At 54.4% G+C, this 26,003-nt stretch overlaps 1 protein-coding gene and 1 pseudogene across 4 annotated transcripts in view; one reads left to right on the top strand and one right to left on the bottom strand.

The window, feature by feature from the left end:
* CPNE5 (copine 5) overlaps positions 1-19,517 on the top strand; it is a 101,505-nt gene extending 81,988 nt beyond the window's left edge. For 2 of the 4 annotated variants that reach the window (XM_069563361.1, XM_069563360.1), the window contains 9 exons: positions 3,202-3,255; positions 7,187-7,248; positions 12,076-12,122; positions 14,069-14,250; positions 14,844-14,971; positions 15,215-15,317; positions 16,103-16,160; positions 16,572-16,645; positions 17,849-19,517. In XM_069563361.1, the coding sequence (XP_069419462.1) occupies positions 3,202-3,255; positions 7,187-7,248; positions 12,076-12,122; positions 14,069-14,250; positions 14,844-14,971; positions 15,215-15,317; positions 16,103-16,160; positions 16,572-16,645; positions 17,849-18,067 (927 nt within the window). In that variant the 3' untranslated portion in view covers positions 18,068-19,517. Of the gene's footprint in view, positions 1-3,201; positions 3,256-7,186; positions 7,249-12,075; positions 12,123-14,068; positions 14,251-14,843; positions 14,972-15,214; positions 15,318-16,102; positions 16,646-17,848 lie in introns of all 4 variants that reach the window. The other 2 variants (XM_069563358.1, XM_069563357.1) reach the window with 1 other exon arrangement.
* A 2,948-nt stretch (positions 19,518-22,465) lies between these two features.
* LOC138425766 (galanin receptor type 3-like) lies at positions 22,466-23,678 on the bottom strand (annotated as a pseudogene).
* Between the last annotated feature and the right edge of the window lie 2,325 nt (positions 23,679-26,003).

Genomic DNA, 26,003 nt, shown 5'->3' with positions numbered 1-26,003 from the left:
CCTTTCTGTTGCCCTATTCACGTTGGCCTGGGTCCTCCTAGGCACACAGTAGGTGCTTCTTATACACCCATGCTGAATTCAGTTCAACAAGGCTATTTGTGAGAATGGAACATGGATGAATTGCTTTGTAGGAGCTCTGACACTCACAGTTAATTGCTTTGTTTTCGGCAAGGACAAAGGACGGAGCTGTCTCTTTTCTCCCACCCACGCAGCAGGCCCCGTCTTTCTCTGGACTCTTTTTTTAAATTCCTTTATTTTTGGCTGTGCTGGGTCTTTGCTGCTGTGTGGGCTTCTATCTAGTTGTGGCGCACTGGCTTCTCAGCACGTGGGCTCTAGAGCACAGTTGTGACGCAGGAGTTTAATTGCTCAGCTGCATGTGGGATCTTCCTGGATCAGGGATCGAACCCATGTCTCCTGCATTGACAGGCAATTCTTTACCCCTGAGCCACCAGGGAAGCCCCTCTCCAGACTCTTATTTACTCATTTTTTGGCCATGCCACACGGTTCATGAGATCTCAGTTTCCCAACCAGGGATTAAACCCCACCCTCTGCATTGGAAGTACAGAGTCAACCACTGGACCACCAGGGAACTCCCTAGAGTCCTCTAAGAAAATTTTTAGGGAAGGGAAGGGAAGGGGTCAGATCTCTTGGAGTCTGGCCTTCTAAGGGTGCTTGACAGGCTCAGATGAGGCCACGATCTCTCAGGCTTAAAGCAGGAAAGGTTAGATCGACTTGTTTTCTCGGTCGTTGAGCCCTGCTCCCTTGCAAACAAGAGAAACTGCAGCACTGGCAAGCCAAAGTGCTGTCTCACACACTGGAAGCGCCGGCAGGTAGAAAAGGAATTAGATTCTGGCTGCCGAGCGGCAGGCCTGGCACTGTGGAGGGCATCTCTGGGAGGCTGGTTTGGGCTCAGGAAGGCCCTTCTAGTGTCTGAAGTGCCTGAAGAGGGAATAGGCTTCTGCCAGGAAAGACCCTCATCTCAGGCTCTGGCGTCAGCCTAGGTGTCCATCGCACATGCCCAGCTGTATGTGGCCGCTCCTCAGACTTAGCCTCCTAAACTGAATGCGCCGGCTAGAGCCCCTGCCGCCCTCCTCTCCTCTGGCCAGCCGCTTCCCCCTCCTGTGCCATCATCGTGGGGACCACGGCCCCTGGGGAGGCATCCCTGATGCCTTCTGCCCCGCATCCCACACCCAGTCCACGGCTGAGTCCTGCTCCTCCTGCCACCTGGATATTCTGAGGCTTGTCCCCTTCCTTCCTGTCCACCCCCACCATCACCATCTCCCCCGTGGGGGTGGGGGGCTTTGCGACAGCCTCCTAATGGCCTTTCCACTTCTACTCAGTAACCCAGAGCTGCCTACAAAATGGTAATCGACCACACTGCTGCCCTGCTTACTACCTGGCTGTTCACTTCACCCGCTGTCTCAGCCTGGTTCGCCCCAGGGAGCAGGGAGCCTCCACCCCAACTGCTGTCCGACAGGGCCCTTTACCTACAAGGAAAGGCCGAGCTCCTTCACAAGAGGGTCAAGCCCCCGCGACCTGCAGGTGTCTGTGCAGCTGAGGTGGGGGCGTGTATGAGCGGCCGTATACATCACAGCTCTAGGAGCCCCTGGGGTCTGGCCCGCTCCCCGTCCCTCTGCCCACCCTCGCTTTCAGCCCATTATGCCATCTGAGGCTCTCTGAACCTCCATCTGGCTCGGTCTCTGTGGCTTCATTTGTGCTGGTGCCTCCCCGGGGCTCCCTTTGCTCTTCTTGACCTGGTTGGGCCTCTACCGGGCCTCAGAGACAGCCTGTGATGCTCCTCCCCCAGGAAGGCCCTACCTGCACACCCACCAAGTCTGAAGAGGGTGCTCCTGTTCCCTCCTCCCCCACTAAAAGCAGGCCTGTTACCTGTTTATCATACTATGTGTGTGCGTGTGTGCTAAGTTGCTTCAGTCGTGTCTGACTCTTTGTGACCCCGTGGACTGTAGCCCACCAGGCTCTTCTGTCCATGGGATTCTCCAGGCAAGAATACTGGAGTGGGCTGCCATTCCCTCCTCCAGGGGAATCTTCCTGACCCAGGGATTGAAGCCACATCTCTTAGGTCTCCTGCACTGGCAGGCAGGTTCTTTACACTAGCGACACCTGGGCAGCCCTTATCATACTTCCTCCCTCCCCTCCCCCCTCCTCCCTCCCCTCCCCACCCCCCCTCCCCTCCCCACCCCGCCTCCCCAAAGACCATGACATCCTCAGGGGTGGGGACGATGTCTCGCTCACTGTTGTGTCCAGAGCCCGCAGAGCTCCTGGTCCTGGGAGCCACTCAGTGCCTCCTTGCACAGGAGGGCAGACCCCCTACCAGCCCTGGGGACCCTGAAGACGCTGGGGACGTGAGGAGAGAGAGGAGAAAGCTTCGAACTCCAGCCCGGGAGTGGGGAGGTTGCTGGCCCCTAGGGGGCGCTGGTCCCCTGCACGGCGTCTGGGGCCGCTTAGGCTGGAGAGTCTGGTACATGGGGAGGGGGGGAGGGGGTGTGCATGCCCAGTGGTGCTGGAAACCCCAGAACAAACAGGATGTTTTCTCAGTGCCCACTTCACAGGAAGATCTGAGAACAAAACAGTGCTTTAATATTGAAACAGTTATAATTAGAGAGTGCATGTGGTACAGGCTAATTTAAAGATAACAGATGACTTCAAAGACATATGCTTGTGGCCAGGTCTTTTGGTGATGCCCAGACCCCCAGGAGTCCATGTGCATTCCCCTCTGGTGGGAGAGCTGCTCTGGAGTAGATGTTTGAGTTGCGGTAAATTCTAGAAGCCCCACACCCTCATGGGACAGACTGAGAGATCCAGGAACAGTGTAGTCTCGGGGCTGCAATGTGCCCCCGTCTCAGCAGCTTGCCTAGGGAACTGTCGTCCTACGAACACGCCAGGCAGCACCAGATCCTCTGCGTGGCCTTCAGGCCTGTGGCGGTTCTGAGGCTGTGCTGGGTTTGTCCTCCCAGACTTCTCTCCCCCGTTCCTACCTGCACAGCTTGCCAGACCTCCCACCTGAACTTCCCACCTGGGCCTAAGCTCCAGCTCTTTCTTCCTTCTGCGTCTCCCTAGTCACCCTTGGCTTCCTCCTTCTCTTCTGCCCCAGGGCCACACCCAGCCCCGGACTGCTCAGAAACGCTCCTTCTTACCTGGTAACTGGGTTTTATTTTGTGTGTGTGTTTTTTTCCTCGGCAGGTGGTAAACCCAAAAAAGAAAATGAAGAAAAAGAAATATGTGAATTCGGGCACAGTGAGTAGCCACTCCCTCTCTGAGGCGGATGTAGACTTCCTGAGCCCCGAGCTAGGTCTGGTGGTCTGTGCGGCTTTGCTGCAGGGTGTGGGAACCAGACCTGGGGGTTGGGGGTGGGGAGGAGTGGGGCTGATGGAGCAATGGGGGTCCGGGGGGACGGGCCCTGTGATATAGGATGAAAAATCCCAGAGAGAAACTCCCGTGGGGGGCTCTTCCTACAGGAAGGAAAAGGACTTGAACTTATTGGGCTCTTACTCTGGGAAATTCCCCGTTGGGGTGCTTTTCACAGGTTGTTTCCTTAAGAGGCAGGCATTATCATCCCCTCGTCACAAGAACGGAAACCAAGGCCCAGGCAGGGAAGTGACTCAACCAAGGTCACAGAGCTGGAAGGTGGTAGACAGAGCAGTGAGCACAACAGTTAAATCTGCAGCTTGCAGCTGCTGTGGACACAGCCTCCTTAACCAAGACCATCCTGGGATCACACTGGCCCAGCGGCTTCTGGGGGCTGATCCTCAGCACACTCCTGCATTTCTTCAACAAATATTTACTGTGTGCTCCCAAGTGCCAGGCACTGTTTGGGGCAAGAGGGAATAAGACTGATGCAAATCCCTGCCCCCCTGGTACTTATTGTCAGGTTGGGGGGTGGGGGACAGAAGACAAGTGCACCCGCAAATACCTGTGTGTGTCAGGTGGTTGGGGGTGCTGTGGAAAAAAGTATAGTGAAGTGTGGAATCTAGAAAAATGACATAGACGATCTTACTTGCAACGCAGATATAGAGACAGACATAGGAAACAAACAAATACCAAGGGGGAAGGCTGGGATGAATTGGAAGACTGGGGTTTACATATACACACTATTGATACTATGCATAAAACAGATAACTCATGAGAGCCTACTGAATAACACAGGTTCTGTGGTGACCTAAATGGGAAGAAAATCTGAAAAAGAGGGGATATATGTAAATATATAGCTGGTTCACTTTGCTATACAGAAAAAACTAACACAACATTGTAAAGCAACTATACTCCAATAAAAGTTAATTTTTAAAGTATAGTGAGATAAATCAATAGAGAATGCAAGGGCCAAAACTTGCTATTTTATATAAAATAGCCAAGGAAAGCTTCTCTGAGAAGATAACCTTTAAGCAGAAATTTAAGCAAGGTGAGGGAGTTAAGTATTAAGGATATCAAGGAAAAAGAGTTCTAGCTGTAGGGATCAGCATGTGCAAAGGCCCTGAGGTGGAGCCCACCAAAGCATTTATAGAACAAACCGATGTCTTAGCAGCGCAAACATACCCAAGTCTGTGCCCTTCATGTCCCTCCCACTCTAGAGGGCCACTGCCCCAGAGCGGATACAGCCAAACGCAGCCATTTGAGTCAGGCCAACGGCAACTCTAGACCAGACGAGGCCACAGGCAGGGGCCCCCAGGATTCCTCCCAGGAACCTTTTCTCCATCTGTAAAATGGGTCTAATATATCATCCCTACCCTATTGAAGGCACAGAGTGGCTGTGGCAGACACATGGGAGATGCAGGACTGTAAGCTGGACTCTGCTGACCACCACTTCTCTGATTATAGCTGCTTCACATGCAGGCATGGAGTAATACTTCCTTTGTCCAAAGGTGCAGGGTTTCTCAGTGGGGATGTTGTCAGCATTGGGGGCAGAATAATTCTTTGTCTTACAGGACTTCCCCATATGTGGTGGGATGCTTAGCCTTCCTGGCCTGAGCCCATAGCTAGCAGTAGAACCCCAGTCATTGTGAGACCCCAAAGCTCTCCCTCATGTTCCCAAATGCCCCTTGAGAGGGCAGCACCTTCCCCAGCTAAGAAATATTAGATGTACAGCTAAAATAATAATAATAATAATAATAAGGTATGAAACCCACTGATCTCATCCAGCTTTCTTGCTTTAGTGATAAAGAAACTGAGACCCAGAGAGGGGACATGATGCCTCAGGTCACAGTGAGTTAGGGAAGGGGCAGGGCTAGGCCCAGGTCTCCTGACTTTCCTTTGATCCAGCATTTCCCAATCTTTACCATTAAAAAAAAAAATCACTCAGGGTTCAGGATCCCTATTAAAATACAGATGCCCAGGCCAGTTCCCTGGGGTTCCATTTTAGGAAACCCAGGCTGGGAGCCCAGGAATCTATATTTAGTGCTTCTCAGACCTTACTTGCTATGTGCAGGATTTCCTGGGGATCTTGCTGAAATGCCAAGAGTCTGCATTTCTATCCAGTGATGCTGATGCTGATGCTGCTGTTCAGGGACCACACTCTGAGTACCAAGTCCCTGAGTCAATCCATATGGCCAGCCAAGTTCAGCAATTAATTGCTTCATCCCAGGGCCTGAAGTGGAATTCAACCCTGACTGCATGTTAAACTCAAGTGAGGAGCCAGAAATAAACCAGAGCCATATCCCTACTCCAGAAAGCCTGATGATATTGGTTTGGGGTCTTTAGTCCAGCCACAAGATGTTTTGAAAGCTTCCCGTGGAGTCTAATGTTCATAGAGGAGAGGCCACTGCCACAGTCCACTCCTAGACACTAGGGAGGCTTTGTCCGTCCACAGCGAATGGGGGTCTCCAAGGCCCAACTCAGTACTCACAGACTCTCCATCATTTGGGCTAATGGCTCATCCGCTTTGTCAAGGGGAAGCCCTCCCTGGTCTCCCCACCGAGTTGATAAAGATGACTGAATCTGTACCAGTAGGGGGCGCTACAAATCCTAGAGTGGAATTCTCTGACCCTGGTAAAGTGTCCCCCGCCCCATTCTTGCCTCATTTAATTGACTTTGCCAAGATTGAAGGCTGGATGAGAACGGGATGACAGAGGACGAGATGGTTGGATGCGATCACCAACTCGATGGACATGAGTTTGAGCAAGCTCCGGGAGCTGTTGATGGACAGGGAGGCCTGGGGTGCTGCAGTCCATGGGGTCGCAGAGTTGGACACGACTGAGCAATTGAACTGAACTGAACTGCCAAGCTTTCATTTGTCTCCACGATCCTAAATCATTATCATAACCCACTGCCAGGTAGTTGCCTGTCTTGGGAAAGCTGATGCCAAAGCTGCCAGGGGCATAGGTCAAGCAGCATCTGCTTAGGCAAGAGGGCCTCAGGTGCTTAGTTACCTCCAGGGAAAGGACAGGCTACTTAGGAGGGGCTTGGGTCTGAGAAGGTAGAGATGGGCGATGCTAGAGGAATGAGGTGGGACAAGTAAGGTTTAAAACAAGTGCAAACCAAAGAGGTGTATTTCAAGATTAAAGCATATGTGCGTGCTCAGTCCTGTCCCAACTCTTTGCGACCCCATGGACTGTAGCCCACCAGGCTCTTCCGTCCATGGAATTTTCCAAACAAGAACACTGGAGTGGGTTGCCATTGCCTACTCCAGGGGATCTTCCCGACCCATGGATCGATCCAGGTCTCCTACATTGGCAGGTGGATTCTTTACCACTAAGCCAACAGGGAAGCCCTTCAGGATTAATATGGAAGCACGGAGCTTGTCAGCACTGACAGATCTTAGCCCTGTGTCTGGAGGACCCCGCTGCTCCCTCTACACCCATGTCCACTAACAGAAAACTCAGTTCCTCGGCTTGAGCCCCTGTACTCCAGCGACAGAGACAGGGCCCTTCCAGGATGCAGTTTGGCATCGAGGTCAAGAGCACAGGGTCTGGGGCCAGACAGATCTGAGTTCCCATCTTACCTGGTCACGTCCTGGTAGTGTCCTTGGATATACCGCATCACTTCTTTGAGCCTCAGTTTCCTGGGCTGGAGAATGGAGATAATAATAGTACCTCATAGAGTTGTCATGGGCACTGTTTGCAATGATGTGGGCGAACCTGGCACATGCTGGGGGCTCCATCACCATCTGCAAAGCTCCCTGCACCCCCTCTCTGCTCAATGCTCCCCGCTGACCAAGCCTCTTTTTGTTTTCAAGGTCACGCTGCTTTCCTTTGCTGTGGAGTCAGAGTGTACATTTCTCGACTACATCAAAGGAGGGTGAGAAGAGATGCAGCCTGGTTTCTTTGGTCTCAGGGGGAGGGAAGGGCCCCCCCCCAAACACGGACCTGAGCTGAGCTGACCGCACCTGGCCTCTCTGAGGTCCTGGCCAGAGCCTGGGGTCCTGGGCTCTGATCAGACCTCCCGTATCTGGGCTCAGACGACTCCCCAGAGCCCTGCAGGGCCCTGATGTGACTGCAGAGGGCGCTGCTGAGCCACGGAGGCTCGCTTGGGTCGTGGGCGGTCTCTGTGCAGAGGGGACCTGCAGGTGGTAGGGACTGCGTGAGACTCCATGGCAAAGAGAACTAAGGGCTTAGGGAGGTGGAAAAGCCCTGATCTAGGCGTCAGGAGGCCCAGGCCCTAGGCCCCTCTTTGCTGTGAACTGGCTGGGGTACTTTGGGCACATCACTTTCCCTCCCTGGACATCCATCTCCTCCGCTTACACAGAGAGGTTGGAATTTAGTGAATTCTAAGGTTCCTTCCGGCTCTGAGCTTCTGATATGGTCTGTCTGGGAGGCGGTGATTAATCTGCCCAGTGTCATTAGGGACCACAGGAGAAACTGGGACAGAGGCCAGGGGATGGTCCAACACAAGTTTAAGGAACAGAGACAACCAGAGGGGTTGGCCTCCGGGCCAAGGCAAGCAGAGAAATCTGGAGACTCTGGCCAAACAGCTCATGAGGAAAGAGCCTGACTCTGCAGTGAGGTCCTGCCCAGCACGCTCCCTGCCGGGACAGGTGCCGGGGCAGGGGTGTGGGTAGCCGAGAGCCCACAGGTGCAGGCAGGTGAGTGACTACACCTGTCTGGAAAGGAGACAGGCGGGGCCATTGCCAAAGGTTCATCCCAGCCAAGCCGGCGCTTGGCCGCCTGGTTCTCAGGGCAGAGGGAGGAGTCAGGCCCCGGGAAGCCACACTTACTCTCCCATGACGTGACTCCCTGCTGCCTCGAGCCTGCAGCCCGCAGGCTTGCAGCTCTCCTTGTCCCCACTGAGCACATGCCCTTCCCGCAGTCCCCCAGAGGCCTCCCCGTCCCTCCCCCACGTCAACTCCAGCCCCTGCCCTTGCTCCTTCCCCAATCAGAACTGCTCTGTGCTCTATCCTATTGAAAAACCACCCCTGATATCCCATGGTAATTTTCAAGCAACCCTCACATCCTGTTTATCCTTCCCATTTGCATGCATGCACGCTAAGTCGGGTGTGCCGGAATCTGCGACCCTGTGGGCTGTAGCCCGCCAGGCTCCTCTGTCCGTGGGCAGACTGCCCCCAATTTACAGGATACAGGGGGCCAGGGAAGATGATTATCTCCATTTTACAGAAGATGTCCGAGGCCACACCGCTTAGTCAGCGGCAGGGTTCATCCCATCATCCACAGGCTGCGTTTCTTCCATAGTAATGAATCCACCGAGCTTCCCTTGTGGCTCAGTTGGTAAAGAATCTGCCTGCAGTGCAGGAGACCTGGGTTTGATTCCTGGGTTGGGAAGATCCCCTGGAGAAGGAAATGGCAACCTGCTCCAGTATCCTTGCCTGGAGAACACCATGGACAGAGGAGCCTGCAGGCTGCAGTCCATGGGGTCGCAAAGAGTCAGACACGACCGAGCGACTCAACCGCCACCACCCCCACCATTGAATCCGCCTCATAGCTACGAGGTGGGGTGTGAGAGAGATGGATGAGTCCAAGGGCTGGGTGCTGTGAGGTCTCGTCATCTTGCTGAGAGGGCGCTCTCAGAGGCAAGCCCTGGCCCTCCTCCTCTCCTCTCTTCACACTCTGGAGAGCCTGGGTGAGCGAGCCGGCTCTAGGGAGCGAGAGGCCAGCATGCGTGTCCAGGCAGGCAGCTGATGGAGGCGTTTGTCTAGGGATTCTCTCCTCCCTCACCCACCTGGACCAGGAGGAAGGTTCTGGGCGCCTGTGTCCCCTTGGAGTCAGAGATGGAACTGGTTGCTGAGCAGCCTGTCCTTGCCCTTAGGCAGGAGAGGCGAGCCTGCAGGGAGTCACTTTTTGACAAAAGTACCTGCTTTTCAGTCCCTTCCTTCCCTGAGCCATTTCAGAACGAGAGCAGGAAAGACTGCTTAAGGAGTGAAAAGCCTGCCTCTCCCTCACCTTTTTTTTTTTAAAAATGTGGACCATTTTGTAAAATCTTTATTGAATTTGTTACAACATTCAGTTCAGTTCAGTTGCTCAGTCATGTCTGAGTCTTTGCGACCCCATGGACCGCAGCACACCATGCTTCCCTGTCCATCATCGACTCCTGAGCTTACTCAAACTCATGTCCATTGAGTCAGTGATGCCATGCAACCACCTCATCCTCTGTTGTCCTCTTCTCCTCCTGCCTTCAGTCTTTCCCAGCATCAGGGTCTTTTCCAATGAGTTAGTTCTTCTCATCAGGTGGCCAAAGTATTGGAGTTTCAGCATCAGCATCTGTCCTTCCAATGAATATTCAGGACTGATTTCCTTTTAGGATGGACTGGTATGATCTCCTTGCAGTCCAAGGGACTCTCAAGAGTTACAACAATGCTTCTGTTTTATATTTTGTTTTTTTGGCCACGAGGCATATGGGATCTTAGCTTCCCAACCAGGCTTTGAACTCTCACCCCCTGCATTGGAAGGTGCAGTCTTAACCATTGGACCACCAGAGAAGTCCCTTCTCTCACCCTCTATTTGGAAGAGCCAGGCTGACAGGGTCCCTCAGCTGCAGTCCTGCAGGCCAGAACCGTCTCTTGCCACCCTGTGGCTCCTTCTCCCTCAGAGCTTGGAGTCTACTGAATGCTCTGGCTGAGGGCAGCAGACAAGGGGAAGGCATGTGGGGAGGACTGTCCCTGGCCAGCAGACCCTGGGTGGGGTCTCCTGCTCACCAGGTCCTTCCCCCTTCCCGGAGATGGAAGGTTCCCTGAGCAGCAGCTCAGCTGTGATCAAGTGCAGCGAGGGCTGTGGTTTCTGATAGGGACTCCTCAGGGCACGTGAGGTGAGCCCTGCGTGCGTGCTAAGTCACTTCAGTCATGTGGACTATTCGTGACCCCATGGACCGTAGCCTGCCAGACTCCTCTGTCCATGGGATTCTCCAAGCAAGAATACTGCAGTGGGCTGCCATGCCCTCCTCCAGCGGGTCTTCCGGACCCAGCGATCGAACCCGGGTCTCTTATGTCTCCTGCACTGGCAGGAGGGTTCTTTACCACTACTGCCACCTGGGAAGCAACCTCACCGTATATCATCCATGGTCAAAACTCAGAGCAGAGTCTTCCCAGGTGGGATCCCAGAGCCCCCTCCTCAGAATCGCTGCTTGAAGGCAGGGGATGTTTGCTGATTCTGGGGCCCCATCTCAGACCAACTCCCTCCCTGGGAGGGAGGCCCTGGGACAGTCTTTGTAAACAAGCTCCCCTGGTGACTCTACACTCACTGTGTGTGAGAATCACAAGACTAGACTTTATCAGGGATTCGTGTCTCGTCAGCTTTGTTTTATCAGCATCTGGCACGGAACCTAGAACAGCCAAACCCTCAGAAAGTTTTAACCCTGAATATGAATCCTCAAAGCCTAATTTTTTTTTTGTTATGGAAAAATTCCAAACACAGGCAAAAGTGGAGAGACGGTGTGATAAACCCCCAAGTACCCTCCACCCAGATTCGACAGTTACCAGCTCACAGAGTCTTGTTCCACACATTCACCCTTCCACCCAATTATTTTGAAGCTCCAGACATCATGTCTCACCCCCTAATTACTTCAGGACTCTCTTTGTAAAATTTAACAGCAATACCAAAATCACACCTAAAAACCAAGTAGTTCCTTAATGCCAACTGTCTAGTCAGTACTCAAATTTCTCCAGTTGTCTTATAATGTTTTTGAATTGGTTTATTTGAATGCAAAATCAAGGTAAGGTCCATATATTGAGATTGGTTGATTTGTCTCATAATTATCTTCTGTTTTTTGATCACGCCGCTCCTTGTGGGATCTTCATTCCCCAACCAGGGGTTGAACCGGGGTGCCCTCAGCAGAGAAGGAGCCCAGTTCTAACCACTGGACCACCAGGGAATTCCTCATTATCTTTTCATCTAGTGGTTCCCCCAAGTGCCTGAAGGGCTTGCTAAAACAAATTCCTGCACCCCACCAGGGGATTCTGGTTCAGTAGGTCTACTGGGGGCCTGAGACTCCTCACAGATTCCCATGTGATCCTGATGCTGCTGGCCCAGGGGGGACCTTCCAGTAATGCTCCTACAGAATTTCCCACAGGCTACCCCTGCATCCTCCACAGACCCTCACTTAACGTATTCCTCTGTCCCCTGTGTTTCCTGTAAACCACTGGTAGATAGTTCTGGAAGCTCAGCTGATTCCAGTTCCATTTTTTTGGCAAGACAGCTTCATGGGTGGTGTTTTGTTCTTCTCTCAGGTGATGCCCAATGCCTGTTTGTCTTTTTTTTTTTTTTTTGCCAGGTTAAACAGTAAGGCTAAATCAGCTTTAACCCTGAATCTGACTCCAAATCTGAGCCAGGAATACAGGGAAACCCTACTTCACTGGCCTCCGGGGGGGCCCAGGGGCAGGGTTTGGAGAGGAAATAAGTGATCGTAGCCATGTGCCCAGCAGAACGTAAACATCTTTGGAGAGCTGTCCCACTGTCCTCACTTCTGATGCTCACAGCAGGCCTCTGGGGGAGGGTGGGGCGGATGCTACTCTTCCAGTTTTCCAGACCTGAAGGAGACAAATGCTTCACCAGGCTTCATACACGGCATGCAGTGGGGCTGGGGCAGAAGCCGGGGTTCTCACTCCGGTCCAGTACGCTTCACCCTCCCCACAGCCCTGCCTTTGGCCAGCTAACTCCCCTGTTGTCCTCCTTCTTCTAGGACCCAGATCAACTTCACAGTGGCCATTGATTTCACAGCCTCCAATGGTGAGTAGCAGGCATGGGCGGAGGAGCTGGATGGGGGCTGGGGGCCTGGAAAGGAGAGGGCTTTCCAGGACTGTGGTAGTTGTCCCTAGCTGGATGCCAGGTCTTCCATACTCTCTGGCCTCATCCTCCCAAAGAGGAGGAACGTGGGCCTGGAGAACCAAAGATACAGCCAGGGTGGCAAAGGTATTCGTTGATTGGATCGTGGTCACTCGCAAAGCCGGGCTCTGGGCCCACATACCCTGAGCCTTGCTCTTGAGGACGCCCAGCCTCCCTGGGGGAGTAGGGGAGCCCCGGGGCAGAGGTGTTTCCTCACAGGATCAAACTGCACACCCCCTGTGCAGGCCAGGGCTTCCCCGGTGGCACTAGCGATAAAGAGCCTGCTTACCAATGCAGGAGACGTAAGAGACGATTCCCTGGAGGAGGGCATGGCAACCCACTCCAAGTACTCTTGCCTGGAGAATCCCACGGACAGAGGAGCCTGGCGGGCTACAGTCCCTGGGGGTCAGACACGACTGAGCGACCGTGCGCGAGCAGAAGCATAATGTGCAGGCCAGCCCGCAGGCCAGAGGCAGGCAGAGGCAGGACTGGGAGGCGGGCACGCGGGGGCTCCAGGCCTCGCCTTTGCTCACGCTGCCCCAGCTTCCTTCCTTCCCTGACTTCTCCAGGGTGGCCGAGCGGTTGGGAGCAATCAGTGCCTAACTGTCAGAGCCATGACAGCCTTCCTTGGATTCTGGACCCGCATTAATCCCTGCTCAATCAGAAGTTCCTCAGGTCTGGTAGTCCGCAGGCATGTCAGAAGCCTCTCTCTGCAGGCCTGCCACAGCGGAGTGCTGAGATGTCAGAGCTGAGGTGCGGTGCTTAGTATTCATAACAATGAGGAGAGTTATAGGAACATCTGTTTAATCCTCACAATAGTCCAGTGAGGCGGGGACTGTTATTAGTATAGTGTAGTGTTAGTCGATCAGCTGTGTCTGACTCTTTGCGATCTCATAGACCGTAGCCCGCCAGGCTCCTCTGTCCGTGGGATTCTCCAGGCAAAAATACTGCAAGTAGGTTGCCATTCCCTTCTCCAGGGGATCTTCTCGACCTAGGAATTGAACTCGGGTCTCCTGGATTCCAGGCAGATTCTTTACCATCTGAGCCACCAGGGAAGCCTGGGGACTATTGTTACCCCCATTCTACTGCTGGGAAGACTGAGGCTGAGTGGTTAACATTCGTATCCAAGATCACACAGCAGGAAGTAGAAAGAGGGTTAATACTTGGCAGCCTGTGCTGTACTACTCTCGTTAATAAACAAGTAACTAAAATATGGACCGTGTCAGTGGTGATAAGGGCTATGGAGAACAAGCCAGGAAGAGGGGTGGGGACTGTAGCTTTCAACAGGCTCCAGGAAAGACCACAGCAGACCTGAAGAGGGAGGGAGCGAGGCATGTGCCCATCTGTGGAAGAGTGTCCCAGAGCGGAGGGAACAGCCCTTGCCAAGGCCCTGAGGCAGGGATGGCGAGAGGCTGGAACCGAGGGAGTAACGGGATGGTAGGAGATGCGAAGAGGTGTCACTGGAGCCCAGCTCCAGTGGGGCTGTGTGGGCCCTCGTAAGGACTTCAGATTCAGCTCTGGGTGAAATGGAAACATTGGGGCATTTTGAGCAGAGAAGAGGTGTGATTAGGTGAGTTTTGATGTAGACTCACCCTGACAGGTGTGCTGAGTGTGGACACAAGGCAGAGACCCGGAGATCAGGCTGCTGCAGTCCTACGAGCAAGAGGCTAGATTCACAGAGGGGGGACTCAGGCTCCATTCGGAGGGTTTCGCAGCCATGGTTTGCTCGAGAATTGAATGCTCAGTAAGGGAAGGAAAGGGATGCCCCTGGACACCCTCTTCTGCATTCCGAGCCCGGTGACTTGGCGTGTCCGGGCCACCCAGTGTCCCCCCTTGTCCCCACTTCGCAGGGAACCCCTCGCAGTCCACATCGCTGCACTACATGAGCCCCTACCAGCTGAACGCCTACGCACTGGCGCTGACGGCCGTCGGGGAGATCATCCAGCACTATGACAGCGACAAGATGTTCCCCGCCCTCGGCTTCGGGGCCAAGCTGCCCCCAGACGGCAGGGTGTCCCACGAGTTCCCGCTGGTAGAAGACCCCGGGAGAGAGGGCTGTGGCCTGGGGTCAGGGGGCCTTGCGCATCCTGCCCGCCTGGGGACTTGAGCTGCGGGCTTTGTCAGGGCAGGCTGCATGCTGGGGGTTGGAGCGGGACTTGTATCGGAGCTCGGATCAGAACTCCACTCCCCACCTCGGTCACAGACATCTCCCCTGTGAAGCCACCCACAGTGGGCTCTGCCCCCCTTTTCCCAACAAGACCCTGATGGAGGTGGAGTGGAGTCATGGCTGAACTATTCCCTAAGACCTCAGAAATGAGGATTAAAAGGGTCTGAACAACTGCAGGTAATTCTAGGATGGGAGGAAGTGTCTGAGCAGATACAGGGAGTAGGACAAGGAGCCTGTCTGGACACTGCTCACCTGGAGCTTGTGCTGCCCTTCATGGTGGGCCTTGGGGCTCTCTCCCTAGCCCCCACCCCCAAGCCCCCACCAGAGAAGAGTCTAGGAGGGCCCAGGCCTGCAGGCCTCCTCCGTCCTGGCTCAGCTGCCCCCCAGACCACCCCTCTGCCCTCCTTCCCACCCCTCCTTCCTTCCTGGGCTCAGCTCCCCACCCCCTGTGCTCCCAGAACGGCAACCAGGAGAACCCCTCGTGCTGCGGCATCGACGGCATCCTAGAGGCCTACCACCACAGCCTGCGCACGGTGCAGCTCTACGGCCCCACCAACTTCGCCCCCGTGGTCACCCACGTGGCCAGGTGAGCATGGGGTCACTGGACAGCCCTCCCTGCAGCTCGCAAGGGGCTTCCTTCCATCCCCGTCTTCTCAGGAAGGCGGGAGGGCGCGTCTCTTCCCACTGATTTACTTTTGGGGACGCCCTGACCCTAAAAAGATCCCCCTCCCACCAAAGAGCTGTCGCACCAGTGTTCAGGGTCCTTGTGCGGGAGGTCGGCGTGCCCAGCGTCCCAGCAGACAGACCGCTGCCCCCTGCCCTGCCCCAGGAATGCGGCCGCAGTGCAGGACGGCTCCCAGTACTCGGTGCTGCTCATCATCACAGATGGGGTCATCTCAGACATGGCGCAGACCAAGGAGGCGATCGTCAACGTGAGCGGGGGGTGGGGACAGGGGGTGGGGAAATCTGGGGGTACACCTCCTTGCCTCCTTTGGGGAGACCTGTGGGGCACGGCTTCTCTTCTCCTGGTTTGGGACATCTTTGGGACCACTCCTGGTTTCTCGCTATAAAGCCTGGAGGGCCAACATCAGGGTTTCGGGGGTGGAGGGGGTTCCAGCTGATGAAGGATCCAACTGGCAAACTCTGTACCCACCTCTTCATCACACTGGGTGGTCCACTCCCTCCAGACTCCTGTGGCTCTCTCGTTCACCTCTGGGGCTGCTGCCCCAGACCCCAGCCCAGCTTGGCCAGGTAGAAGAGATGGGAGATCCCGAGAGGTGGAGACCTGGAAACGTGGAACCCCCCACGGGGTGGTCTCCCTGCACAGGGGCTCTGGCCACAGCTGGCCCTCCCTCCAGGCCCACCTGATGGAGGTGCAGAGGCAGAGGAGAGGACGGGGTGTCTTGCAGAAACAGACCTGTGACCCGCCTCCCCTCTGCCTCCCTCCGTCTCGATTCCCGCTTCCTCTCTGGTGTCCCCACTTCCATTCCCTTTGGTTGGTGCCCTCTTTCCCGCCTCCCTCTTTTTCTGTGTTTCTCCGTGTGTCTCCATCCTCCTCTTCTCCATTTCTTCCCTGACCGCCTCCCTTTCTTCTGTTGGCCCACGCCTTCCCTTCCCTACCCACGATCTCCCCTTTCTTTTAACTGGCCCCTCGGCTGGGCCCCCGCCCTTCCCACCCCCCTCCACCTCCTGCGTTGTCTCCCACATTGCCTCCCAGGCCGCCAAGCTCCCCATGTCCATCATCATCATCGGCGTGGGCCAAGCAGAGTTCGACGGTGAGTCCCCACCGCCCCCCGACATTTTTCCCCAGAGGCTTCAGGCCCTTGGGAGTGACCCCTCCCAAAAGAGCAAGGACTCATACCCCAGTCTGTGCGAGACTGTCTGGGTGAGCAGGCAGGGTGTGAGAGTGCATTTGTTTGCACAGGGAGGGGTGTGTCAAGGTGCGTACCCCACACCCACACCCCAAGGCTGTGGGGAGGAGGCCCCAAGTCACTCCTCCAGCCTCCACCCTGGGAGCCTGCGGGGCTGGCGGGGAGGGCTGCCCAGGACTGGGCTCCTCCTGTCTCCTGGCTTCAGCTTTCTCATCTCTGACATGGGGGCCTGGGCTGGCGGCCTCTGTCCTGCCAGGCTCAGGTGCCCTCCGGTTAGCTTCCCCACCCCTTGTCTTTACCCCCTCCCCCCAACAGCCATGGTGGAGCTAGATGGCGATGATGTGAGGATCTCCTCCCGGGGAAAGCTGGCCGAGCGGGACATTGTCCAGGTGAAGCCCAGACCTTGGCTTTCCCCACGGAAAACACAAGAGCCCCCCTAGCCAGGCTGACCTCACTCCCCCTTCTGGGGGCTTCTCTGGAAAGGGGCCCTGCAGGCAGGCATTGGTAGTCCTAGAATGGCTTGGCCATCATAGGAGATAGGAGTCAGTTGTGGGGCTGGACACCGGCCTCACCATGTCTGAGACTCACCCCTAGCCTGGTGTTACCCCAACTGCAACGCTCACACCCAGCCCTCCCTGAGCCTGCAGTGTCTCCTGTAGAACACAGAGGCCTAGTTTCTCGCACCTTGTGTTGCTTTCTGCCGGGCTGCCTTCCTAAGTGAGGTGGCAAACCCTGGGAAGGTGGAGGCGGTTGTCTAAAGGGCTGCTGCAGCCCTTTTCAAGAATGAGTGTTGCCTGATTCACTGAATCAGTGCCAGCCTCCCCGCAGAGAATGGCAAATGTAACAGCAGACAGGTCTTTGTCCTCGGGGAATCCCTGTCCAGTCAAGCCTCAGAATGCGCCTCAGTAAGCACACACCCCTCTGTGACTCTGCTGCAGACTGAGGCCCTGGTGCTTAGGAGATTCAGAATAAAAAAACCCGACAGTCTCCATACTGCCTCCTCCCCCATTAAAAAATTCAGATGGGGGAGGGGTCATTCCAGATGTGGGGACCAAAGTTGGGGGGGCAGTCTGGGAGGTGTGTGCAAAGGCCTGGAGGCAGCCATGAGCCTGAGGCACGGGGGTGGGGGGTGGGGGCAGACATCTCCCGGGAGGAAGCCATAGGAGTGGGACTGTAGGTGTTGGGCCAGAAGGGGAACCCAAAGAGACAGGAGGAACTCTGTTGCAGAGGTGGGAGGAGGCCTGCAGGGTCCTTTTCCCAGAAACCCCGCATTCCCATCAGCATTTCCTGAGCGTCTGCTAAGTTCTGCTAAGTGCCTCTGCTTGGTGCAGATACTTAATCAGAGATTAAGGAATCTTGTTCAGGAGTGTATCCTGGCATGAACAGTGTTCAGGAAGTTATTTTTTGAGTGAATGAAAGAATAATGACTACGGTACAGCCCTTTAGAGAATCACTATGGTGAGGAAGGCTTGGGGCAAGCCAGGCAGAGGCTGGGCAGGAGTGGGACAGGAGCCCAGGCCTGGAGATTTAGGGGGTGGGGACTGGTGTCCAGAGGGAGACCTGGCCTCACCCTGCCTCCCCCTGCTGGACAGTTCGTGCCCTTCAGGGACTACGTGGACCGCACGGGCAATCACGTGCTGAGCATGGCGCGCCTGGCCCGTGACGTGCTGGCCGAGATCCCCGACCAGCTGGTGTCCTACATGAAGGCACAGGGCATCCGCCCGCGCTCCCCGCCCACGGCCACGGCTCGCTCTCCCCCACAGTCCCCGGCCCGCACACCCCCAGCTTCCCCGCTGCACACGCACATCTGAGCATGTGGTCTGCTCAGACGGCTGGGGCTTAGACCAGTAGAAAGGTGGGCGGGGCGCCCAGACCCTGCTGCGGTCCACCCTGCCCAGCCTCTGGAACACGTGTGCCTGGGAGGCTGGTGGGGTGGGGCTTCTGGAGACTCCTCCCACACTGCTCCATTCCCCGAAGTCTGGTGGCACAGGTGATGGAGTTGGGGATCTGGGCCCCTCCTTCTCTTCTTTCACCGACGCCTGGTTCTGGACCAGCCAGGAAGATGCTAATCAGGACCATCAGGGTCCCCCTCAGCCCACCTAGGCAATCTTCGTGTGCTCCTTTATCACTCTGAGCCTGGGCTGAGCTTCCCACCACCAGGTCGCCCGCTCTTGTGGTCTACTCCTATACCAGCCCCCTGACCCCCACCTCGGTATCTCTCCTGTCCCTGTTTCTAATGAACCCCATGAGGCTGCTGGGTTTTGAGGAATGCCCAAACACGTGACCCCCTCCCTGGGACCCTTGCATGTAGCGGGAGTACTACAGACCCATGAAGGAGACGCCGTGGTAGTGGATGGAGGCCGTGTGGTGGGCGAGGAATGGAAGCTTATCAGGCTCGGAGTCCTTCCTGGTGCCTCTCCAGCCCAGTATGATGCTGGTTCTAGACAGAAATCCACAGGCCTCTCCTGGTCTGTGCCCATAGGGACCTTAGCAGTTGGCTCCTGGCCTCAGACAGCCCCTTCTCTCCCCAGAGGCTGCCCAGGGTCCTTGGGGTGCAATCCTCTACCACCCACCTGGAGGCTTGGGCAAAAAGCAGCCCTGCTCCAGCACTCTGACACTGCCCCTCTATCCCATGGGGATGGGGTACCCCTGGGTTTAACCCTGCCTCCAGCCCCTGCTGGCTGCAGGATCCCAAGCAAGGCCTTTCTACCTTCTGGATCTCAGTTTCCACATCTGTAAGGCAAGAGGGTTGACCAGATGGCCCTGGGTTTACCTTCAGCTCTAATGGTCTAAGAGTCTATGGTCATCCCGTGTCCAGCTTCCCCCATCCCACTCCTCACTAGTGCTGCCCTTGAAGGCCGTCTTGGCTCTAGGGTCACCCTGTTCCATCCCATCACCCCAAATCCACCCTAGTCCCTCAGCCTTGGGCTCCTGGCCTCTGAGCCAGAGCCCTTGCCCCTGTTGTGGGAAAGGTGAGAAAGATGATCTCATGCCTGGGCCTCTCCACAGCTGCCCAGCCTTTACCCACCTGGGGAACAGGTCATGCATGCCAGTCCCTCCTGCTGCATGGGGCTCCTCTGCCCACTGAACCTCCCATGCCTGGTGGAGACCAGGCCACACCACTTCTGTTGCGGACACTGCTTCCCTTCCCATCATGCATGATGGTGGCGTTTCTATGCTGTCTGGTCCTGTGCCCGTCTCTAAGACAGTCTCTGTGTGGAATTTGCCTTAAACTGAAGTAAATTGGATTCTTTTACTAGAGTTCTTTGTTTTCCTTTGTCCTTTGAAAAATAGCACAGATGTTGCTGTGTGTTCTCCTCGCTCTCTTTTTTCCCCTCTTTTGTTCCACAAAAATGTGCTGAACAGCTATGTGCCAGGGTCCGTGCTAGGCACTGCGGATGCAGCAGTGAACGAAACACAGGGGCCCCATCTCCATGTCGAGCTTACAGCGGACACGCAACAGGACAGGGGAAACACAATAAGCACGTAAACGAATAGGTAAATGACGATTTCCAGTGGTGGTAAGTGTCACAAAGGAAAAGAAGAGCATAAGACAATAGAGAGTGACAGGGTGACGTTTTAAATGAGGTGGTCGGGGAGGGGCCCTCTCTGAGGAGATGACAGTTAGATGAACCCTAAACAAAGGAGAGAGAGAGGCATGCTGGTATCTGAGGCAAAAGGGCTTCAAGGAGCAGGAGCAGCACATAGAAGGCCCTGGGGTGTGTTTGAAGGACAGCAGGAAGCCAGTGGGTTGAACCTGCATTAAGGAGGGAAGAGTAGGCGTTTCCTTGGTGCTCCAGTGGTTGAGATTCCACACTTCCATTGCAGGGGGCACAGGTTCAATCTCTGGCCAGGGAACTAAGATCCTGCATGCCACAGCGGGCAGCCAAAAGCAACAAGGAGGGGACAGTGCAGGAGATGGGCTTGCGGGTGGAGAATCTGGAATGCGCAGGGCCTTGTAGGTCACAGTATGGTCTTCAGTGTTACTCTGAGTCGATCAGGAAGCCACTAAGGAGGTGAGACAGGTGAGCAACATGATCAGATTAGTCTGTGAGTGACTTTATTGCATTTGCTCACTCATCTCTCAGCAAGTGTTGAGTGAGCATTAGTGCCAGGCCCTGCCCAGGTTTGGAGACCCTGCTCACACACAGTTGCACCCTTCACAGGCCTCTAACCCCTGCTTTGGAGAAATAAGCAATAAATACTACCGCCCTAAGGTATCAATACAAAACCAGTGGGAAGGGCCAGGATCTGTGAGTACCAAAGGGGGGACTCTTGGGACAGCCTAGACCATTGGTCCCCAACCTTTTGGGCACCAGGGACCGGTTTCCTGGAAGACAGTTTTTCCACAGGGTTGTGGGGATGGTTTCGGGATAATTCAAGCACATTACATTCATTATGCCACTGCTGATCTGACAGGAGGCCAAGCTCAAGGAGTAATGTGAGCGATGGGGAACGGCTGTAAATACAGATGGAGCTTTGTTTGCTCACCCACTGCTAACCTCCAGCTCTGTAGCTCTGTTCCTATCAGGCCAAGGATCCACACCAGTCAGTGGCCCAGGGGTTAGGGACCCCAAGCCTAGACAACTCACAGATCACGTGTCTAGGATGCGTCACTGCTCCTGTGTGACAGGGCCGTCTCTCCTCCCTTGCAGCCCTGTCGTAGGGCCAGAATAACATGCAGGTGTGCACGTATGAAGCGTGTGACATGCACAGGACCTGCTGCGCTCAGTGTGCAACAAACACCACCTTCCTCCTCATCGCTCTTCACAGATAAACTCCTGTGGCCACGAGGGCCCAGGATCACAGGGAAAAGGGGTCTCTCCCTTCTCTGGGTGAGTTTGCTCTCGGATTAGCCCTCCAGGCAGCCATTCCCAACCTGCACATCACAAGACACTGGTACTCATTACACCAAAGTTTGGGACTTGCTTGCTTCTGACAATTTTATCGTAAATTAGAGCTGATTCACCACTGTCCTTATAATTAGATGCCCCTCTGACTTGCATTCTGATCTGCTTTGAGTGGGAACCGGGTGGGGTCACAGCTCTAGAAGAAGGAAGTTCCCATAACCAGTGGCCTGATTTCCCTCACCTTGGGCACCCATGGGAAAGGGTTGGGAGGAGAAGACTGCCTGGCAGGGGAATTGAGGCTCAGAGCCGCCGCCCCAGGGCGCTGGGAGCGTCTTCATTGTGCTCAAGACAGTAGCTTCTCTCCTGGGTTCTTTCCCAACGATGTGTTCCACGGAACACTGGTTCCCTGGCAGGGGTTTTGGGAAGCTACTGGCTCCAAGGCCCTCTCAGAGTCCCAGGGGCTGTCAGGGTGTTTGAGGCTCTGATTAGTCTTATGGCAAAGAGACTATATTTCTTAAGCTTTTTGACCATGATGTGTGTGTGCGTGTGTGTGTGTGTGTGTGTGTGTGTGTGTGTGTGTATTTCGCTATAACACCGTCACCGAGCAGAAGCTGTCTTGGGAATTTCAGTGGAGACACACTTCCCTGGTTCCCAGGCCAACACAAAAGCCTGAGGCTTTTCCCTAGGAGGCCTGAAGGAGGGCATGGAGTTGGGGAACTTCTCAGAGGGAATGGGGTAGCAGAGGTGAAGCCATTTGGTTCCGGACAGAAGGAAGAGGCCTCAAAAGGCGTCTCTGCCCCGGCCACATCAGGAAGAGAAACCACAGAGAAGAAAAGAGGGTGTTCAGGAATTCACAGACTCATGGCTCCACTTTGACTTTACTTCATGGGGTTCCTATATTGTGCTGAGAAGAGTGTGTGTGGCAGAGCTGAGGGAGGCCAGGCAGAGAAGGGAGAGGAGATTGAAGGGGCCCCCTCCCCGGACTGTAAGCCCTTACTCAGCCTGCCCATTCAATCTCCAGGCCTTCAGGATTGAGGACCCCAGGTTATCAGCCCCCAGATCATTCTGCTAATCATTTCTCAGCCTTTAGAGAGGCTGAGAAAGTCCCTTTCCCACTCTCATTTCAAATGCCCCAGAATTAACAAAAATAAGATTATACTAATAATAGTAATGACCAATACTAAAGCACCAGGCATTCCTTTAATCACTGTATATTCGGGAAGTTTATCTTTTTAACAACCTGTGAAAAGGGTACTATCAGGATTCTACTTTCCAGATGAGAAAACTGAAGCATAAAGAGGTTAAGGGGCTTTTCAGGTCATACAACTAGAAAGCCGTGGAGCCCATCGGTATCCATCTGAGCCCCAAGGAAAAATGGGCGCCATGATCTAGTTGCTATTTAACTGCTGCGTCACGTTTGCTGGGCTGCCTCCCGTCTCTGGATCTTCGTCTCCTCACTGGTAAAATGGAGGGGATGGGATCTAATGTTGCTAGGGGTCCTCCCATCTCTTTTGAATTTCAGCCTTCCCATCAGCCTAATCTCTCAGACCCCCACCAGGCCCCAGAGGCTTCCCGGGGCCCCATCACGTCCAGGCTGGACACTCTCCATCACCACGCCAGCTCCTCCCACAGCCCTGGGATGCCTGGCTGCCAGCGGCCTGCGAAAGAGGTCTCTGAGCCTGGCCCGGAAGGGGCGAGAGAGGTAGAAGCAGAGGACGGGGCTGACAGCACAGTTGGAGTAGGCCAGGAGAGTGCAGAGGCTGGAGGCCACGTACGCCACGGGCGTGGCAGGCAGGTCACCCATAGCTGCCACGTAGCCCAGCACAGAGCAGGGCCCCCACATCAGCACGAAGACCACCAGCACTATGAGGATGAGCCCGGTGTTCTCCTGATGCTCCCGGGCGCTCTCCCCCACGGGGCCCCGGGGCTGCGTCCACAGGAGCCAGCCCATGTGGCCGAAAGAGCAGCCCAGACCCAGCACACAAGGCAGGAAGGCCAGGGCTCCCAGCAGCGTGAAGTAGCAGGAGGTCTGAGCAGGGTTCAGAAGCAAGAGGCAGGCCCAGGCCCCCCCCTCCACAACTGCTCACTGGAACAGCCAGGTGGGCAGCGAGGCCGTGAGGCCCAGGGCCCACATGGCCCCACAGAGCAGCCGGCGGGCACCCGGGCCGGATGGGAGGGCCAGGTCAGGCCGGGCCACAGCCACGTGGCGCAGGAGCGCCGTGGCCACCATGCTGTAGAAGGTGCAGAACATGGTGGCGCTGTTGGCGGCCTGGCTGGTGGTGCAGACGGTGGGGCCCAGCCACCAGTCCTGCCGCAAGAAGCTCAGCAGGAGCACCGGCACCACACAGGCCAGGAAGAGCAGGTCGGACAGCGTGATGTTCACCATGAGGCTATTGGTCAAGGAGAGGAGCGGGCGGGGGGCACCCGGGCCCCGGCCCACCACCAGCAGCATCAGCCCGTTGGCCAGCAACCCCACCAGCAGGATGAGGCCACAGACCCCTGCAAAGACGAGTCGGAGCGGTTGCTCGGCTGTGGCCGTGAGCCCAGCGCTGGACGTGGCGTTGGCCTCCATTCTGCTGCTCCAGACACGCAAGGACAGCACAGAAGCCAGGCCGCAGGCCACCTTCCTCTTTCCCTGCCGAGCTCCCTCCTCTCACAGACCCCTGCACACGGTGGGTGCCCCGGGCCTGCCCCAGCCCCTCTAGACCTCTCAGCAACCTGGTGGGATGGGCTCTGCCAGTGCCCTGGGTTCAAATCCCGACTCTGCTACTTGGGAGTGTCACGGTCTGGTGTGGAGCTCATGTGGCCTGTGCTGCTCAGCCTCCTCTGTAAGGAATCGAGGAAAGAAAAGAAGTAACACAGGTGTCAACAGTAACTGTCACTCAAGGACGAGATGGAGGTAATTTTCATTTTCTTCTTCATAACTGCTGTATTTCTGAAATTTTGCAGGGGGTACAAGTTGAATCTGATAAATAAATATTTATATATTAGTATATATGTTTATTAATAAATATAAATATATACTATATCACTATAATATATATTATATAGTATTATACTATATATGATATTATAATATTGTATGTTACTATATATTATAATATACAGTAATACTATATATATTACTAGTATGTATATGACTCTAATATATGTATATTTAGTATACACATTACATATATGTAGTATACCTTGGAAGAAAAGTTATGACCAACCTAGATAGCATATTCAAAAGCAGAGACATTACTTTGCCGACTAAGGTCCATCTAGTCAAGGCTATGGTTTTTCCAGTAGTCATGTATGGATGTGAGGGTTGGACTGTGAAGAAGGCTGAGCGCCGAAGAATTGATGCTTTTGAACTGTGGTGTTGGAGAAGACTCTTGAGAGTCCCTTGGACTGCAAGGAGATCCAACCAGTCCATTCTGAAAGAGATCAGCTCTGGGATTTCTTTGGAAGGAATGATGCTAAAGCTGAAACTCCAGTACTTTGGCCACCTCATGCGAAGAGTTGACTCACTGGAAAAGACTCTGATGCTGGGAGGGATTGGGGGCAGGAGGAGAAGGGGACAACAGAGGATGAGATAGCTGGATGGCATCACTGACTCGATGGATGTGAATCTGAGTGAACTCCAGGAGACGGTGATGGACAGGGAGGCCTGGCGTCCTGCGATTCATGGGGTTGCAAAGAGTCGGACACGACTGAGTGACTGAACTGAACTGAACTGAAGTATATATATATATATATATATATATATGTATATATACACATATATATATACTTAGTAGACTTAGTATATATATATATACATTTAGTAGACTACATATATGTAGAAGTATGCTACATATATGTAGCGTGTATACTATATACATACTAGTGTCATATACATACTAGTATACTATACTTAGTATAGTATATATATGTAGTATAGTATACATATTTAGTATAGCATATATATTATTATACATTTAGTATAGTATATTTATTTATTTAGTATATAAATATATATATGCACTATACATGTTTTTAAACAAAACCTCGCCCTGCCTATGAAATGAGCAAGTTTTAAGTTCAAGTGGAAAAATGAATATGCAAGGGCTTTGAGAAAGTAATAAAGCCCCAACAAGTTGTTCCTAAGCATGTTTGCACATTGGGATCAGCTGAGGAGTTTCAAATTTTAAAAACCACTAATACTGGGACTTCCACGGTGGTCAGTGGTTAAGACTCTGTGCTTCTACTTCAGGGGGCATGGATTCAAATCTCTGGTCGGGGAATTTAAGATACCTCATGCCACTTGGTGCAGTCAAAAAAACATTAATTCATGGGTCACACTCCAAAGACCCGATTTGACTGGTTTGGGCTTTGGCAATTTTGAAAGACCAGCTGGGGAACCACAGCCTTCAGTGGTCATGCTTAGCTGCTTACTGGCAGGGTAGGGGAACTGCTGCCCTGCACCCAGCCCGTCACCTCTGCTGAGGACATGGGGAGTCCCAGAGTGAGAGCACACAGGCTGAGAGACGGGGTCAAGTCATCCCAGAGCTGGCTCAGGGGCTGATGCCTTCATCTTGCATGTCACAGACAGGCCAGGACCCCAGAGCTTTAGTGAAAAGAGGCAGCTTACCCCTTAACTCAGAAACTAAATAAATATTTCCTGAGCATTTACCCATAACCGGGTACTGGGCAAACAAAGCGAAAAAGACAGTTCAGCGGGATCCTGATTCTTGTTTCCATCCGCTTGTCTCCTGCGCAGGGAGTGGGGGTTGGAAAGCCCCTCCACACCTGGCTCAGAGCCGGGGCCCCCTGAGTCCCTCCTGCAGAGGCTTTGCTTGTTCTCAGGGTGCCATGGCAGCCACTTGCTGAGAAGAGACAGTAGGTGGGGAGGTCTCTGTAGATTCTGCTGCCG

The sequence above is a fragment of the Ovis canadensis genome, chromosome 20, assembly GCF_042477335.2.
Source record: "Ovis canadensis isolate MfBH-ARS-UI-01 breed Bighorn chromosome 20, ARS-UI_OviCan_v2, whole genome shotgun sequence".
NCBI classification, from domain to species: Eukaryota; Metazoa; Chordata; class Mammalia; order Artiodactyla; family Bovidae; genus Ovis; species Ovis canadensis.
Note: the sequence above shows the minus strand (reverse complement) of the source record. Positions and strands in the feature narration are given on the sequence as shown.